This window comes from Podarcis erhardii (assembly GCF_964252035.2).
Source record: "Podarcis erhardii genome assembly, chromosome: 10".
NCBI classification, from domain to species: domain Eukaryota; kingdom Metazoa; phylum Chordata; class Lepidosauria; order Squamata; family Lacertidae; genus Podarcis; species Podarcis erhardii.
In genome coordinates this window covers 28039500-28055790 of record NC_138500.1, presented here as the reverse complement: position 1 = coordinate 28055790, position 16291 = coordinate 28039500, and the positions used below count along the sequence as shown (strand labels likewise).

Sequence of the window (16291 nt, the reverse complement as noted above, 5' to 3'; positions counted from 1 at the left end):
GGATATAACTGAAGACATGCCATTTCCTTAGTCTTGAAGTCTGTGCTAGTGTGTTTACTGGGAACTCGACTGCTTTCATATCAACTTATCCAGAGAGGTCCTGAGGTTAATCTGAGATGCAGATTACAAACCAGATTCCAGTCTTAAATGGAACATGGGGAAAGGAACGGTGCATTGCATCAATAAACAGCCAGTTTTCTTATTCTCCAATAATGAATGGGTTTCATTTATTTATGAAAAAGATGCTCCTATCAAATCACACCCAAACATACATGATTATTAAATAATAACTCTCAAACTCTTTCAAAACTCTTTCAAAATATGTAAACAACACTTGGAAAATAAATCTGAAGTTTAAAGCTGGAAAGGCAAGCTGTTCCTTGAAAGACAGCCCCATGCATGGGAAACTTGTTCAGTAGGAACACCTTCCTTACTCAATGCACTTCACACTTTTTCTTCCTTTTAAGGGTATATTCTGCAACATGCCATTGATGCAATAATAATGCATTATTGGTTGGTATGTGTATGTATTGGTGGGTCCATCCATCCATCATTCCATTTTATTAGTTGTGATGCCTCCCCAGTGTTATTGCAATATTGCCATCAGGGGGTGGTGTGGAATCTTGTGTCACAATGTAGCAAAAGCAGAACAAACCCTGGAATATTTGTGGTATGATAAGTTGCAGGATTGCAGCAGTATGGGACATGCACCAACTGGAAATGAAGCAGTATGTTCGCCCCCAATTTTTGCAGGCACAAACTGTGGGATCATGTATAACTCTCCCAATACCATCATGAGCACAAATCATCATGAATGCACAATAAAAACAGCACCTGGAGAGGCTGTCAATGTTACCAGCCATGAGTTACTAATATAGATGGCCAGCTTGCCGCGTGGTTAATGTGGGCAAGATTTACCGCCTCATAAGGCCCCCAAACTAAAATCGACAGCAGGGCAAACACACAATCACACACAAAGCATGCTTTCATTAATTCAGGCAACCTTGCAGATCTATGGTAGAAAATGTTGACACATGGGAAAATGGGCATCTGTATTGGGCCAGAGTTTCTTGAAGAAATGTGAAGTAGATAGCTGCAAGTCAGAAACGATTCCACATATTTACCACGACCAAATACAGACTAATAGAGAATTGCGTAGTTTACGCACATGCCGTCTGTTTCTTTGCTCACTCTGATTCGCACACAAGGCCTTTCATTTCCTCATAGAGCCTGTCAATATGACGAAGCTCTTCTTCCAGTTTGCTAGCTTTCTTTCTTATCTCTGCAGCTGTTTCTGCCTTGGCTCCCTCAATCAAATGTTTAGCATCCTGAACAATGCCATAGGCATCGAAGAGGAGAAACACCCCAGTTGATGCAGCACTCAGCAGCCTGGCCCCTTTGCTCATGGCAAGGGTGGTTCCTGCAAAGACCTTTCTGGCATGCTTGGCCCCTCGGATTGTACCCCGGGATCTGCTACCAGCAGCAGTGACTCGCTTTGCTAAATCCTTCAAGCCAGGATTGGCTCGCACTTGCTTCAATGCCTTTACATTCATTCTGATTCCCTTCACAGCCTTATACAGGTCAGGAACTTGACCGGCAACATTGGAGACGAGTTGTTTCATGTTTTCCCCCACAGCCCCGCTATTTGGGGGCGATCCAAAGCAGAAATCAGGATGCATTGCCTTTCTTAGACTTTTCTCACATTCATTCACCAGTTCTTGAGCTTTTTTCCTTTCCTGTGAATTATTCACACTCTCATATAAGGTGGCAGAAAGGCCAGTCGCTGTTGCCACTGCCCCTAAACCGATCCCAGTGGCTGTCAAGATCAAACTCCCACCTGCTGTGATGGGGGCCAAGGTGAGTCCCAGGATGGTCAAGAGGCCAGAGGAGGCACTGGTAGAGTTGGCAGCAATGCTGGCAATAGTACACTTCTTATGGGTCTGGTCAATGTCATCAGCCATTTCCCAAAGGCATCTGATACACTTTTCAATCTCTTCTCTCTGGGTAGGGAATTCATTCAGAAATCGGGCAAAATATTCACTGTCTCTTTCTTCCCAAGGCACATCTTCTTCCATTCTGTCAAAATTTAAAATAACACATTTTAAACACACACACCCCTTTAAATTTTTAGGAGGGCTGCTTTTGCACAAGTCTGTCGGAAGTCACTTCTGGACGGCCTGCTTAATGAGCATTCAGTCTGATTTGTTTGCAGAGATTAGATGCTGCTGCCCATTTAATGAGCATTTGTTCGGACTTGTTTGTAGGGACAATACATTATGCATCAAAGCACGGGTTATCCCACACTTTCCAGTGCCTTTTCATATCACAGAAGTCTGATTTTGGGGGGAAATGGGTTTGTTTTGCAAGAGCTCAAGATCAGGTGGACAACTCCATACTTCATTGTTTTTTGAATTGATTATGGAGCCAGGCAAGCCCTATCAAAATACACAGCTGAGTGTGGATGCCCCATGCTGCTTGCATGAGTAGGATGATGACCACTGTCAAATAAAAGGAATGTCAGAGTCACAAATCTGATGCCAATGAAAAATATCAAGCTCTGCTATTGCTCTGCCATAGAAAATTAGTTACAGATAAATAGCTAAATAAATGTCATTTCTGATGTTCACTTTCTATGAGAATCCAAGTATAAATTACACATGTGCTTCATCAAGTGAAGGGTAATTGCTTGTAGAATTAAGCTTTTCTCTCTTTTAAAGCCTCAGGAACAATTGATGGTTCTTTTTCCAGCTGCTGCTCTTTTGAAAAGAGAGATGCTCACTCCATAATAATTTATGAACATCCCCACACAGATTTGTGAGGCTTTGTTGATTTACTGAAGGCAAAACTGAAGTCTAGGGTCATAATTTTTTTTCCTCACCCACCAAGGCATGTTTGCTGGAACTGGAACTGTGCAAATGTGGTTGAGATTATACAAGAAAGGCAGTGCAAGAAATGGTTGTGTTTAACTTCTTTAGTAAGGTAAGCGTTCATTACTCTGGAGAACAGCTGCAATCATAAAAATGCATATTGCAAGCACCTGCTGTTTTTTGTTTTTGTTTTTCCACAAAAACCCTGATGTCTCCATAGCAAAGCTTTTCTTGCAAGAAGGATAGGAATGTAATGACCTCATGGAAACATGGAGAACTCTAAAAACTACTCGACCATTTCTTTTCTGGGAAATGCTCTTTCAGGGCAGTCCTACAAAAAATGGGGTTTTCTCCCATATGTGGGAATATAATACAATATAGACTTTTATATATTTTCTAAAGCAATAGTCTGCTCTGAGTGGCACACAAACTTGTTAGGAAAACATGGATGCATCTGAGGAAACATTGGTGTGGGTAGGTGGTGTGTGTGTGTGTGTGTGTGTGTGTGTGTGTGTGTGTGTGTAGAGAGAGAGAGAAAGAGGAAGGAAGGAAGGAACCTGTGTGCTACTATGTGAATTTAGAAGTATTCTAGGTGGGTAAAGGTAAAGGGACCCCTGACCATTAGGTCCAGTCGTGACCGACTCTAGGGTTGTGGCACTCATCTTGCTTTATTGGCTGAGGGAGCTTCCGGGTCATGTAGCCAGCATGACTAAGCCACTTCTGGCGAACCAGAGTAGCACACGGAAATGCCATTTACCTTCCCGCCAGAGCAGTACCTATTTATCTACTTGCACTTTGACGTGCGTTCGAACTGCTAGGTTGGCAGGAGCAGGGACCAAGCAATGGGAGCTCACCCCGTTGCGGGGATTCGAACCGTGACCTTCTGATCGGCAAGTCCTAGGCTCAGTGGTTTAACCCACAGCGCCACCCGCGTCCCTATTCTAGGTGGGACCTGCAACAGAATATTTCAGTGTATCTTTCCTCTTAAAAGGAGGGCAGGGCATCCATTAAGCTCTTCCCTCCAAGCAGAGCAGTTCCAAGTTCCCCATCTTTACTGGCGTTTCCCCTGAACCACAGTACATTCTTGGTGTCTTCAATGGGGCTATTTGGTGGCTCTTTGCAGGGGAATCAAAATGTCCCATTTTCTCGTCCTCTCTCCTTTGCAGGTATGTGTGTCTGCGTGTCATTTTCCTTGTGGGTAAATATTTATTGTTACTTATTCTATTGCCATGTGTTCTGCTTTTCTCATAAGGTGGCCAAGGTGACATGTACATGACAGTAGGCTTCTGAATAGCAGCTGCTGGGAACCCCAGGGGGGAGAGTGCTACTGTGCTTGGATCCTGCTTGCAGACTTCCCATAGGGGTCCCATATGGCTACTGTGAGAACAGGATGCTGGACTATCAGATAGATGGTCCCATGGCCTGATCCAGCAGGCCATCTTAGTCTCTTATACACAGTGCACACAATTTTATTCTCATTACAACCCTGTAAAGCAGGCGTCGGCAAACTATGGTCCGCGGGCTGGAAATTGCCCTCAGGATCCGGTCCATGGATCAGTGTGGGGATTCTGTTCTTTAATTTTTTTTCAGCACCACCATTTCCCTCCCGACACCTTTCCGCCCTCCCTCTCACACACCGTGGTGCCTCCTTCCTCCTCCCAGCTTCTCCCCACCCTGCGTAGAGGAGAAAGGGGGCTGGGCTGGGCTGGCTGGCTGCCATTTTGAGCAGGGCCTCTCTGGAGCCAGCCAGCCCTTTCATGCCGCTCATCCCTCCGCCACTGCCACTGCTGCCCTGGTGCTCCTGTGGGCAGTCCAGAACCCCCCCCCCCCGCTGGCTGCCGGCGGGAGGGCTCTGGATTGCACGAAGGCCTCTGGAGACCTTGCCGCAGTCTGGAGCTCACTCCTCCGCTGGTGCGGTGGTGATCAGGCCTCCGCTGATGGCGGGAGGGCCCCCATCCCACCCTCGAAGCATGGAAGAGGTGCTGGCAGCAGGAGACCCAGCAGGCCACAATGTAGCACCAAACCCAGGTGAGGACTGCCCATCCAAACAATGACGATCATCAGTGCAGGTAAGAAATTTTTTTAATTTAAATTTTTATCTACAATACTGTCTGGGCTGCCTGGTGCTCTTTCATGGAATGTGTCCCTTTATAATGCATCTGTGGGTTATTTGTGGGGCCTGCCTGGTGTGCATAGTGTGCATAGGAATTTGTTCATCCCCCCCAAAAAAAATAGTCCGCCCCCCCCACAAGTTCTCAGGGACAGTGGACCGGCCTCTTGCTGAAAAAGTTTGCTGACCCCTACTGTAAAGTATGGTGACCTGAGAGATTAAGCCTGGCTTGAGGTTGTTCATGAGTTTTGTGGCTAAGCAAGCACCTGATTCTGGATCTCTCCAGTCCTCTTGCCACAATCTAACCACTACACCACAGTGGCTTTCCAATATGTATTCTGGAAGAGATTGAATGCTGGTACACATGGCTCATTTTGAATCATTCAAATGGGGTGGCCATGTTAACTGGACTCTAGTGCAAGACAATTTTGCTGCCATGGCAGCACTAAGAGCTTTGGATGTCCCCAGTGTTGCTGTTAGGGCAGGACTTTGGGGCAGACCTCTAAAGCCCCACTCAACAGCTTAGGCTCCAGAGGGCTCCCACTTGCAGGAGGGATGGCTTCCACATTTTGAAGTAGCATCAAAGAGTTGGAAGGAACTTTGAAAGGTAATCAAGCCCACTCTCCTTCCCATGCAGGTAGAAGCCACTGTCGTCTAAAGGTCCCCCCACATAAGATCAGAGTTTAAAAATACTTAATTGCAACAATTAATGTATATTTTATTTCCTCCCCCACACGGTCATTGTAGGCAGTACGTTTGTAAACATGTCTTCACACAGGATGCTTAAAAATAACAGTAATTGCTGTTGTTATGCCTCTTTTAGACACCCGTATTACCCTAGTCAACTGTCCCTTTCTACAAAGACTGCTAAGACAATCTGTCCCCTCTCCCAACTTGTTCTGTTACTGGGAGAGATTGTGCAGGTGGATCACACTTATCAAAATATACAGCTAAGTTTGGATGTCCCAGGGCGCTTCCAAGAATAAACAGAGTGCATTCTGGGATATTAGCATGGAGCTATATGCCTGGCAGAACAGTTATCAGTTCAAAGGAATGTCAAAGCCACTTAGCTGACGACATTCATGGAATATATGAAGAATTGCTTTGTTATGCTGCAGAAGAGGCAGTCCCCCCAAAGCAGGCATTTTGATGCTTCCGGTCTTCCTGAAATAGTGTAAAACCAAAATAAGGATTGTTGTAACTTTAAAAAATAAAATAAAATAAAATGCCACACTTCTGAGTTATTCCACCTCCTTGCTCTGCACGTATTTGTGTAAGCACTTGGTTCTTAAGAGATTAATTGAGCTGAAATTAATCCTATAATCCTCTCTAAAGTGGGGATAGGAAAGTGGTTCAAGACCCAAATGGGAGGAAGCCATCAGAAGGTAAAGAAAACGAACCTAAAAGTAGCTTGCTTGGCCCTGGATACCACGGAGAATTAAACGCTACTCTCCAAAGCTCAGCTGGGCAGCTTTTTGTTGAGTTCCCTTTTGAGTTAATTTGGACCAAATTGAAAGAAGTGGGGAATTAACTGAATGAATGAAGTAAGCCAGGATTCCACAACAAAATGAGTCACATGCACAGAAACATCCCATATAGACCAAAGCCCAATAATGACCAAGGCTGAGCATGCAACTTCAGATAAGACCCTCAAATAGGTTTCATCTGGATGGAGCCTCTGAGCCAAACCTGCCAAACCGCCCTTTACTGAATTCTTCTAGGATGTACTGCCAATGGCTGCATTTTAGCAGTTTATCTAGCATCCTTGTCCTGCCACTGCTGTAGTCATTTCCCCTTGCTGCCCACATTTCTAATTCATTGCACCATGGATGAGGAGTGTGGGGCCCTCCAGTGGTTCAGCTCCAGCTCCCATCAACCAGCATGACCAACAGTTAAGGATGACAAGTGCTGTAGTCTGACGGTGCCTGGAGGGCCCCAGGTTTCCCATCCCTGCCCTAGTCTTTGGAGAAGAAGGTTGTGCACGAATGTGCCAGATCATATGGCAGTCTAACAGTTGCCAGGAGACTCCAGCACAGGAGCAATATACACAATGAATAAGAAACTTGCATCTTTGTCAGACATGAGGACTGCCACCTGACAGCCATTCTGATAGAGGACTGTGAAATAGGACACACAGTGGAGGGTGGAGATGTTTGCCTCCATTTCATGCTATTTTCTAAAAGTGTCTCCCTACCCCAGAGTAGCTGCTCACCAGGTTTGTAAAGTAGACGTTTTTATTACTTTGACTGTTTGCTACCTAATGACGTTAACAGTTTCTTTTCACTTTATGACTGGGAGTAGCCATGTGGTGTTATCTGCTTGTGTAGTTAAATCTGTTAAATGCTTTTTCAAGGAAAAACACCCCTGTTAAATGCTTTTGCAATCATGGCTGATGATTAACACACCAAACAATGCTGAGAGTGGCAAGCATATATGCTATTGATGGGTTACCTCTCAAGTTCGGCCATGTTCTCCTTGCAGTCTTCACCTTCATCAAGGAGATTTTGCAGCTCTTCATACTCTAGTCTGTCCGGCCAAAGTTCTGCGCTTCCCATGGTGTGTTTGTCGCACTCAGCATCTTCTAAATGAGGACAAAAAAGAAAAGCCAAAGCCCTTGTTATGCATAGGGTCATCACAACCACATTGCAACTTACAAAGTCTAGGAGGAACTATACGATAAAAATAATTAAAAATAAATCACAGAACAAAAGGCTCTGCAAAAAAAGCACACAAATAAAACCAGCAGAAAACATAGTGGCTGAAACCGTTCCAAATCCACATGAAGCACAGCAAAGGGAAGTTTAGTGCAAAGATTGAAGCGCCCAATAGATTGTAACTGAAAGGTGTGGGAGAACAGCAATGCCTTTCCCTGAGAGAGGGTAGGACTAGCCAGCTGCAATTAGAGATGGGGGATAACTTTGATTCAGTTTGCATTTAAAGACAAATCTACGTAATTCACTCTTCCAGAAGCAATATGGGAATCAAAACACAGCCATCCTACAAAATTTGCATTTCTCTGAATTTTGCGAAGCAGTTCTCCAGCCAAACAATGCTTACAGACATGCATACATTGGGAGAAAGTCTGCATGGAAGTTAATGTATTCTGGAATACATTTTTATTAAAGTTATACACAAGACAGACATATAAAAAAGAAAAAAAATACAGAAAAGATTGCAAAACAAGGGTCAGTACAACAAAGATATATAAGTCATTTTTTTTCCTTTCTCCAACTATACAAAAAAAAAATAGTTTGGCTACATCATACAAAAAAAGAAAAAGAAAAAAAGAGAGAGACACAGCCTGAACTCCCTTCCATCCTTTTGGTAAGTATCGAATATCTACTTCCATTACGTATTTGATTTTTAATCTATGATCCTAGATTCACTCGCTGGTAGTATTGTTCTAACCCCGCCAGTTCACATTAAACATTTATTCCAATATAGTTCCAGTATTTACTCCAATTTTTCAGAAATTTCTGTTCATCTTGATCTCTTATTTTACCTGTTAGTTTATCAAGCTCAGCATAATTTACCATTTTAATCTGCCAGTCATTTATGCTGGGGATGGTTTCCACTTTCCAGTATTGTGCCAACATAATTCTCGCTGCTGTGGTGGCATAGAGGAATATCGTCTTGTCTTCCTTTTTGATTTCTTTACCCGTCATTCCCAGCAAGAAGGCTTCAGGTCTTTTGGGAAAAGTGTACTTAAGTATTTTTTTAAGCTCATTATAAATTGATTCCCAAAAGCCTTTCACCTTTTTACATGTCCACCATAGATGATATAGGTCACCCTCCACCTCACCACACTTCCAGCATTTCTTATCCTTTAATCTATACATTTTGGCCAATTTCACAGGGGTGTGGTACCACCTATATAACATCTTCCAAATATTTTCTCTCAATCCCATACATGCTGTAAACTTTATGTTAGAATTCCACACTTCCAACCACCTTTCGAAATCAATATTATAGCCAAAGTCAATTGCCCAATTAATCATTGCCTCCTTCACCTCCTCGTCCTTTGTATACCACTCTAGTAGTAAATCATAGATTCTGGATAGGGTTTTGTTTTTACCTTCTACTACTTCTATGTTAAATTTTGATTTTTTATCATCAAAACCCAACTTCTTCTTATCCTCTTTTAACAGATCATTCACCTGGTGGTATTGTAACCAACCAGTGAATAAGCTTTTTATCTCTTCATAAGGTCTAAGTTTGGGCCCTTGGTCTGTTTTTCTTAACATTTCTTCATAGGTGGCGTTTTTCTCCTCCATATTTGTTTTCTTGACCGTTAAAACCTCTATTGGTGAGATCCACCATGGAGTCTTTCTTTCAAGGAGGTTTTTATTCCTTTCCCATGCTTGGTATATTGGTCCCCTAAAAATATGATTAAAAAAACTCTTGTGGACCTTCACTTTCCCATACCAAAGGTACGAATGCCATCCGTACCAGTTATTAAAACCTTCCAGGTCCAATAGGTCTCTATTCTCCAATTTTATCCAGTCTTTTAACCAGAGTATACAAGCCGCTTCATAGTATAGACTTAGGTCCGGGAGAGAAAAGCCCCCTCTTTCTTTTTTATCTATCAAAATTTTCATTTTTATCCGTGGCCTTTTCCCCTGCCAAATATACTTCGCCAAGGCTCTCTGCCACTCTTTACATTGTTTTAGGCCTTTAAGTATGGGGATAGTTTGAAATAGAAATAGCATTCTAGGCAGAATGTTCATTTTAACAACAGCTATCCTCCCCAAAAAGGAAAGTTTCATCCTCCCCCAAATTTCCATGTCTTTCTTTATACTCCTCCAGGTGACATCATAATTATCCTTATATAAATTTATATTCTTAGCTGTGACCCATATTCCGAGATATTTCACTTTCTTAGCTACCGCAATTTCCGTCCTTCGTTCTAGATCTATCGTTTCTTCCTTTGTTAGATTTTTAACCAACATTTTGGTTTTGTTTTTATTTACCTTAAGTCCTGCCACAGCTCCAAATTCGTCAATTTTTTGTAAAGCTTCTTTTACGCTATTTTTTGGGTCTAAGGTTAATACGATGTCATCTGCAAAGGCCTTGATTTTGTATTCCCTCTTTCCTACCTTGACTCCTTTAACTTCTGTTGCCCCCCTCAGTCTCTCATTCAGTATTTCTAATACTGTTATGAACAATAAAGGAGACAGGGGGCAGCCCTGTCTAGTTCCTTTATATATGCTGAAGTATTCTGTTGTGGTGTTGTTTATTATCAATTTTGCCTTCTGTTCCTTGTATATTGCTTCTATGCCTTTTCTAAATTTCTCTCCCATTCCCATCGTTTCCAGACTTTTCTTCAGGAAATCCCACGAGATATTATCAAACGCCTTTTCAGCGTCTATAAATACCAAGGCCGCTTGTCTATCTATACTCATATCCAAATATTCAATAATATCTATCAGGTTCCTTACATTTTCCCTTAATTGTCTCCCTGGGAGGAAGCCCATTTGATCTTTATGTATTTTATTATTCAGAACCTTTTTTAGTCTTTCTGCCATTATATCTGCAAATAGCTTGTAATCATTATTTAATAATGAAATTGGCCTATAGTTTTTCACTTCCAAGGTATCTGCATCTTTTTTAGGAATCAAGGTGATATATGCTTCCTTCCAGGTATTCGGGATCCTTCCTTCCTTTAAAATATTGTTCATCACTTCTCCTAACACTGGGGATATTTGATTACTTAGTGTTTTGTAATATTTGGCCGAAAGGCCATCTAGCCCTGGCACTTTCCCACTTTTCATCTTTTTAATAGCCTTCTTTATCTCTTCTTGAGTAATTGTCTGGTCTAATATCTCTTTTTCTTCTTTTGAAATTTGTTTTAGGTGATGTTCTTGCAAAAAATAGTCTATTTCTTGTTTTGTTTCCTTTCCTCTTTTATAAAAATCCTTATAATATTTTTGGAATATCTTTCTTATTTCTTTTGGTTCTTCCACAATCCTTTCTCCTTCCCTTATCTTACTGATCGTGTTTTGTTTTCTTCTTTCTCTTATTTGCCACGCCAAATATTTGCCTATCTTATTTGCAGATTCAAACGTCCTCTGATTCATCATTTTGATTTTCCATTCTACCTCTTGGTCAATTATTGTAAAAAATTTAGCTTGTAGTATCTTTATATTCTGCTTTGCGGTCTCCTCACTGGGGTTGATAGTTAACTTTCTTTCATTTTCCATAATCTGTGTTAGGATCTGTTCCTTCTTTGTCTCTTTTTCTTTTCTTACTTGGCTATTTTTCTGTATTAGAAAGCCCCTCATAACTGCCTTTCCTGCATCCCACACCGTCTCTATAGCAGTTTCCCCGTTTAAATTCCATTTAAAATAATCTTCTATTGTCTCTATTGCCTTGTTTACAATCTTCTGGTCATTAAATAAAGATTAATTCATTCTCCATCTAGCTGTTTTGATATCCTTACCTTTTAACTCAATGGAAACCGCATTATGATCGGATATAGTTCGTGGAAGAAGTTCCGATTTAATTAAATTCTGAGTCAGTTCCTTCGAAATCCAAATGCTATCTATTCTCCCCCAACTCTGATTTGGGTTTGAGAAGAAAGTATATTGTTTTATAGTGGGGTTTTTGAGTCTCCACGCATCAATTAATCCCAGGTTATTTACCATATCAAAAAAAGATCACGGTAATTTACCTTCCTTCTTCTCTTGTTTTTTTGTTGACTTATCTAGGCTTGGAGACACCACCCCATTAAAGTCACCCATTAATATCATTTTTTTGGTCCATCCATTCCATCAATTTGTCTCCTAATTCAGAGTAGAAGGCGGATTTTTTATCATTTGGGGCATATATTCCCACAACAATTATTTTTTCTCCCTGAAACACCATCTGAACTATGACTACTCTCCCTTGATCATCTTTATACAATAATTGTGGATCATATTTTTCCTTTATATAAATTACCACCCCTCTTTTCTTCACCCTATCTGATGTCACAAAATCTAGTCCCAGTCTCTTATTACTTAATAATCTCTTATGCTTATTTATTATATGCGTCTCTTGGAGACATATTAAATCACAGTTCTTTTTCAATAGTACATGCGTAATCTGGTTCCTTTTATTTTTATTATTCAGCCCATTCACATTCCAGTTTAGTATTTTTAATGCCATCTGTTATGTAATATTAATTAACTTATCAGGCCTATACACAATCTACTGTTCTTTGTCTCCTTTCTCTAGTTCTTCTCTTTCTCCTATTAAACTCTCCTCTCTTTCTTCTTCTTCACTCCCCCCACTTTCTTCCCCCTGCTGGTTCTCCACCTCCTCCTCCCCCATCATTTCCCCCAGGTCCTTCTCGTATCTCCTTGCAAATTTTTGAAGTTCTGAAATGGTAGACAGTTAAAACTTTTTTCCCTTGAAATAAAATGAAATACCTTCCGGAAACTCCCATCTGTACAAGATCCCATTTTTCTTCAGTTGGTTTGTTAATTTTTTATATGGGTCCCTCCTTCGAAGAAATCTCGAAGGAATCTCTTTATAAATAATAATTGGGTTTCCTTCAATATATAACCTTTTAACGTAATTCTGTTTCAAAATTTCATTTCTTATCTCCAATGAATTAAACATGGCTATTACATCTCCTGGCAGTTTTTTCCCTCTGGCTTTGGCCGATTTTATTCTTATTCGGAATATATTTACCAAGCAATGGCTTATCTCTTCTTCTTTTCTATCTAACCATGTTGCCAGCTCTTTCACCACTTTAACTCGAATATTCTCATTTAAATCCTCTGATATTCCTCTAAATTTTAGATTAGATTGATTTTGTCGCATCTGCGTCATAGCCATGTTATCCAACAACTCTTCCTGTGTCGCTCCTATCTCTTTAACTTCTAGTCTAATCCTGTCCATCTCTTTCTTACTGTCTTTCGTGTCCTTTTGACCCTCTTCACTGAGTCCTCCAAAACCTTAGTTCTTACCGAGAGATCTTTAACTTTTCCTGTCAATTCCCCCACCACTCCCTGCAGTTTCTTATCTAAAGTATCTCGTACCTCTATCAATTTTCTCTCAATATACTGTTCATTATTTTTAAATTCCTTTCTTATTTCGGCCATCAAGCTATCATAGTCTCTAATTTCTCTTGCCTCCTTCCCCTCTTCTTGTCTTGAAGGCCTCCTTTCCGCTGGTGTTACCACACCCTTCTTAGAGCCGTTCGGCATTTGTATATTTAAGATTAATTCCTCCTAATATACTGTAGGGATAAGGTATAGAGGTAACAAAGCTAACGTCTCTCAGATATTACAACAGGGGTCCAAAATTAACTAAATTGGTACAGTGCAAAAACTAGCCCTTATTTGAAGTCAAATAATGATAATACAATTTTAACTGTACCTAAATCAAGACACGTGTTTAAACCCTCAAAGTCTTATGCTTAAATATAATAGACACCTGAACCACCAAAAGCACTTCCAGATTCAGGGGATTCCCAAACTCGTGGGCAGGGTCCTGCAAAGACGTATTCTTTAAATCCCGGGGTGTATATCTCTTTAAATCCCGAAGAGAGTCAGGAGAGTCACAGCCGTCTCTGAAGATCGAAAACGTATCAGATTGGGATGATGAAGGCGGATCCCCTTTAACTTGCTCAATATGGCGATCTTTTCACAGTCTCACAGACCCTGTCTTTGAGCACAGTCTCACAGTCTTTAAACAGTCTTTAAACACAGTCTCACAGTCCCTGTCTTTAAACACAGAGTGCTGCGAGGGCGCCTATATTCCACACTCTGTTTAAGTCCCAACTCTCCCCAATCCTGAGATTTAAAAGCAGAAATCCTCCACAGAAACCCGTGCTGGCTATAGCGCACTCCTTCCCGATGAAACAGAAAAGTCTTTTCCCCCTCTCTCTAGTCCGTTTAATAATTCCGCTGTACACTACTGTTACCTTGCCTCCGACTCTTTATACTTTGTGTCTGAGGTCTTTCCACCACACTCACTTGGCGTCTTGTCTCTTCTTTTCGTTTCCTCTCTCCCAGCGTCTCGCTATACTCTTTTTTCACCTTACCGCCAGGGGTGGACTCCTCCTCCTTTTCACCAAATGTTCCTTCTCCGCTGGGTTCTTATCAAAACGTTCCTTTAATCTTATCTAAATATTTTCCAATATTTCTTTTATCCCCACTGCTTTTTCCACAGTGTTCTATATCTACTTCCCAGCTTCTCCGCTGTTGTTGGAGGTCCGCCGCTTTCCCTCGGAGCTTGAGGCTTCACAGCATGGAGTCTGTTGCCTCCCCTTTACGCTGCAGCTCCAGCCTTGTTAAACGCCGGCAACACAGGCGAGCACAGGCAGCGTCGCAGGTGCTTTGTCCCCCAGGATTCCCTCCTGTGGTTTCGGGGTTCACGTAGCCTTCGCGACCCCTCTAAATCTCCATGCTGTTCGAGACCCCCCGGAGGAGTTATCTCGCACTCCTTTTCCGTGGCCGCGGCGTCCCGGAAGTCCCGTCGTTAATGTATTAGTGAAAATTACACACACACAAAATTATTTACATTGGGGAAAATTGCTTGTAATAATAATCATCCTCATATCTGTACCTTGCCCATCTGACTGGGTTGACCCAGGCACTCTGGGTGACTTCCCACAGATGTAAAAACATAACATGTACATTAGTCACAACTGCATACAAAAATATGTTTATTAGGAGAAATTCACAATAAAAAGCTGGTGAATTTTCATGATTTTTTTTTAAAGAAAGGAATCACATATTGCTGCAGAAATGAGGAGCTTGGAAAATGGAGAAAATGAGGAAATCGAAATTGACAGGCCCCTTCATTCTGTAGCTGCAATTCTGATCAGGAGACCATCACACTGCAACATTTCATTGCAGTGCCCACTTGTACTACTAATAACTGACACTCTCTCATGCTCTCTGCACAAATGCCTTGTTTGCAACAGAGGAATGTTTGTGAAACCCTGCTGCCTTTGACATGAGTCAAACAGGATCAGTGTGACAGGGTGGGGTGACTCAATCTCTCTGGCCCCAGAAGGTTGTGAACATTCACACCCTCCCAGTCTAGGCAAAGAACCCCAGCAGAAAGACAAACATAGGAAGCTTCTGTACACCATGTCAGTTTATTTGCCTGTCCAGCCCAGTATTACCTGTTCTGACTGGCAGCAGAGAGAGCTCTTTGCCATCACTTGACCCTTTTAAGAAAATGCCAGGGATTGAATTTGAGCCCTTCTGAACGCAAAGTATCTGCTCTACCGCCCCTGAGCTAACCCCCCCCCCCAAGAGACCTACCTTCATAAATCCGACATCCTTCAGAGGCCATTCTTATAGGAATCTTGTGGCGAAAACCTCTCGGCTTTGGTATATTTCAAGCCTGGCAAGGAAAAAAAAAGAGTGCAGAAAATGACAACAAAGGCAGATCACGTCGAAATCTCAGCAATAGCAGAATTGTCATCGTTACAGTTCCAACCATTTTTAAATTTACAGTGGTACCTCGGGTTAAGAACTTAATTCGTTCCGGAGGTCCGTTCTTAACCTGAAACTGTTCTTAACCTGAAACACCACTTTAGCTAATGGGGTCTCCCGCTGCCGCCGCGCCGCCAGAACACGATTTCTGTTCTCCTCCTGAAGCAAAGTTCTTAACCTGAGGTACTATTTCTGGGTTAGTGGAGTCTGTAACCTGAAGTGTCTGTAACCTGAAGCATCTGTAACCCGAGGTACCACTGTAATTGAATTACTGAATTCAGTTTTAGCCTGGTCTCTGCATTCTTTGCACAAATCAGAACCTGGAGATTCTTCACACTCAAGCTATATCTGTGAGACGTAGGAACACAAGAGAAGTCCTGCTGGATCAGGCCAGGAGCCCATCTAGTCCAATGTCCTGGTCTCACAGTGGCCAACGGGATGCTTGTGGTAAGGACCTGAGCACAAGAGCACTCTCTCGCCACCTTGTGGCTCCCAGAAGCTGCTATTCAGAGGTTTACTGCCTCCAACAGTGGAGGGATAGCAGACAAACTGGAAAAAAATAAGTTTTAACTGTGATGGTGGTGCATAGGCATCCTGAGATGAATAAATCCTAAGGTTATGGAGGAACTAGATGAGAGGCTTAAGACTAGGGATGGAGCAGAAATTTGATCCAGTTTCCATAAAGGTCTTCACATTTTCTGAAACAGTATGCAAACCAAAACACAGCTATCTGAAATTGGCCCTTATCCAAATGCTGCAATACACTTCTCCACTTACTTCTTACTTACTTCTGTGTAGACCTGGTTAGGACCCCTGTCTTCTGTAGTTTTCTCCCCATGGAAAACCCTCCTGTCAAGGCAACACTAAATCTGTTTGCT

At 42.0% G+C, this 16291-nt stretch overlaps 1 protein-coding gene across 6 annotated transcripts in view; it reads right to left on the bottom strand.

Moving 5' to 3' along the window:
* Positions 1–967: 967 nt before the first annotated feature.
* The window catches only part of LOC309351694 (apolipoprotein L2-like), a 31954-nt gene continuing 16630 nt past the window's right edge, over positions 968–16291 (bottom strand). For 3 of the 6 annotated variants that reach the window (XM_081879515.1, XM_081879517.1, XM_081879516.1), the window contains exons 2-4: positions 15240–15321; positions 7429–7558; positions 968–2076 (exon numbers count right to left, since the gene is read on the bottom strand). In XM_081879515.1, coding sequence (XP_081735641.1) covers positions 1188–2076; positions 7429–7558; positions 15240–15270 — 1050 coding nt within the window. In that variant the 5' untranslated portion in view covers positions 15271–15321 and the 3' untranslated portion in view covers positions 968–1187. The remainder of the gene's footprint in view (positions 2077–7428; positions 7559–15239; positions 15322–16291) is intronic. The other 3 variants (XM_081879518.1, XM_081879519.1, XM_081879520.1) reach the window with 2 other exon arrangements.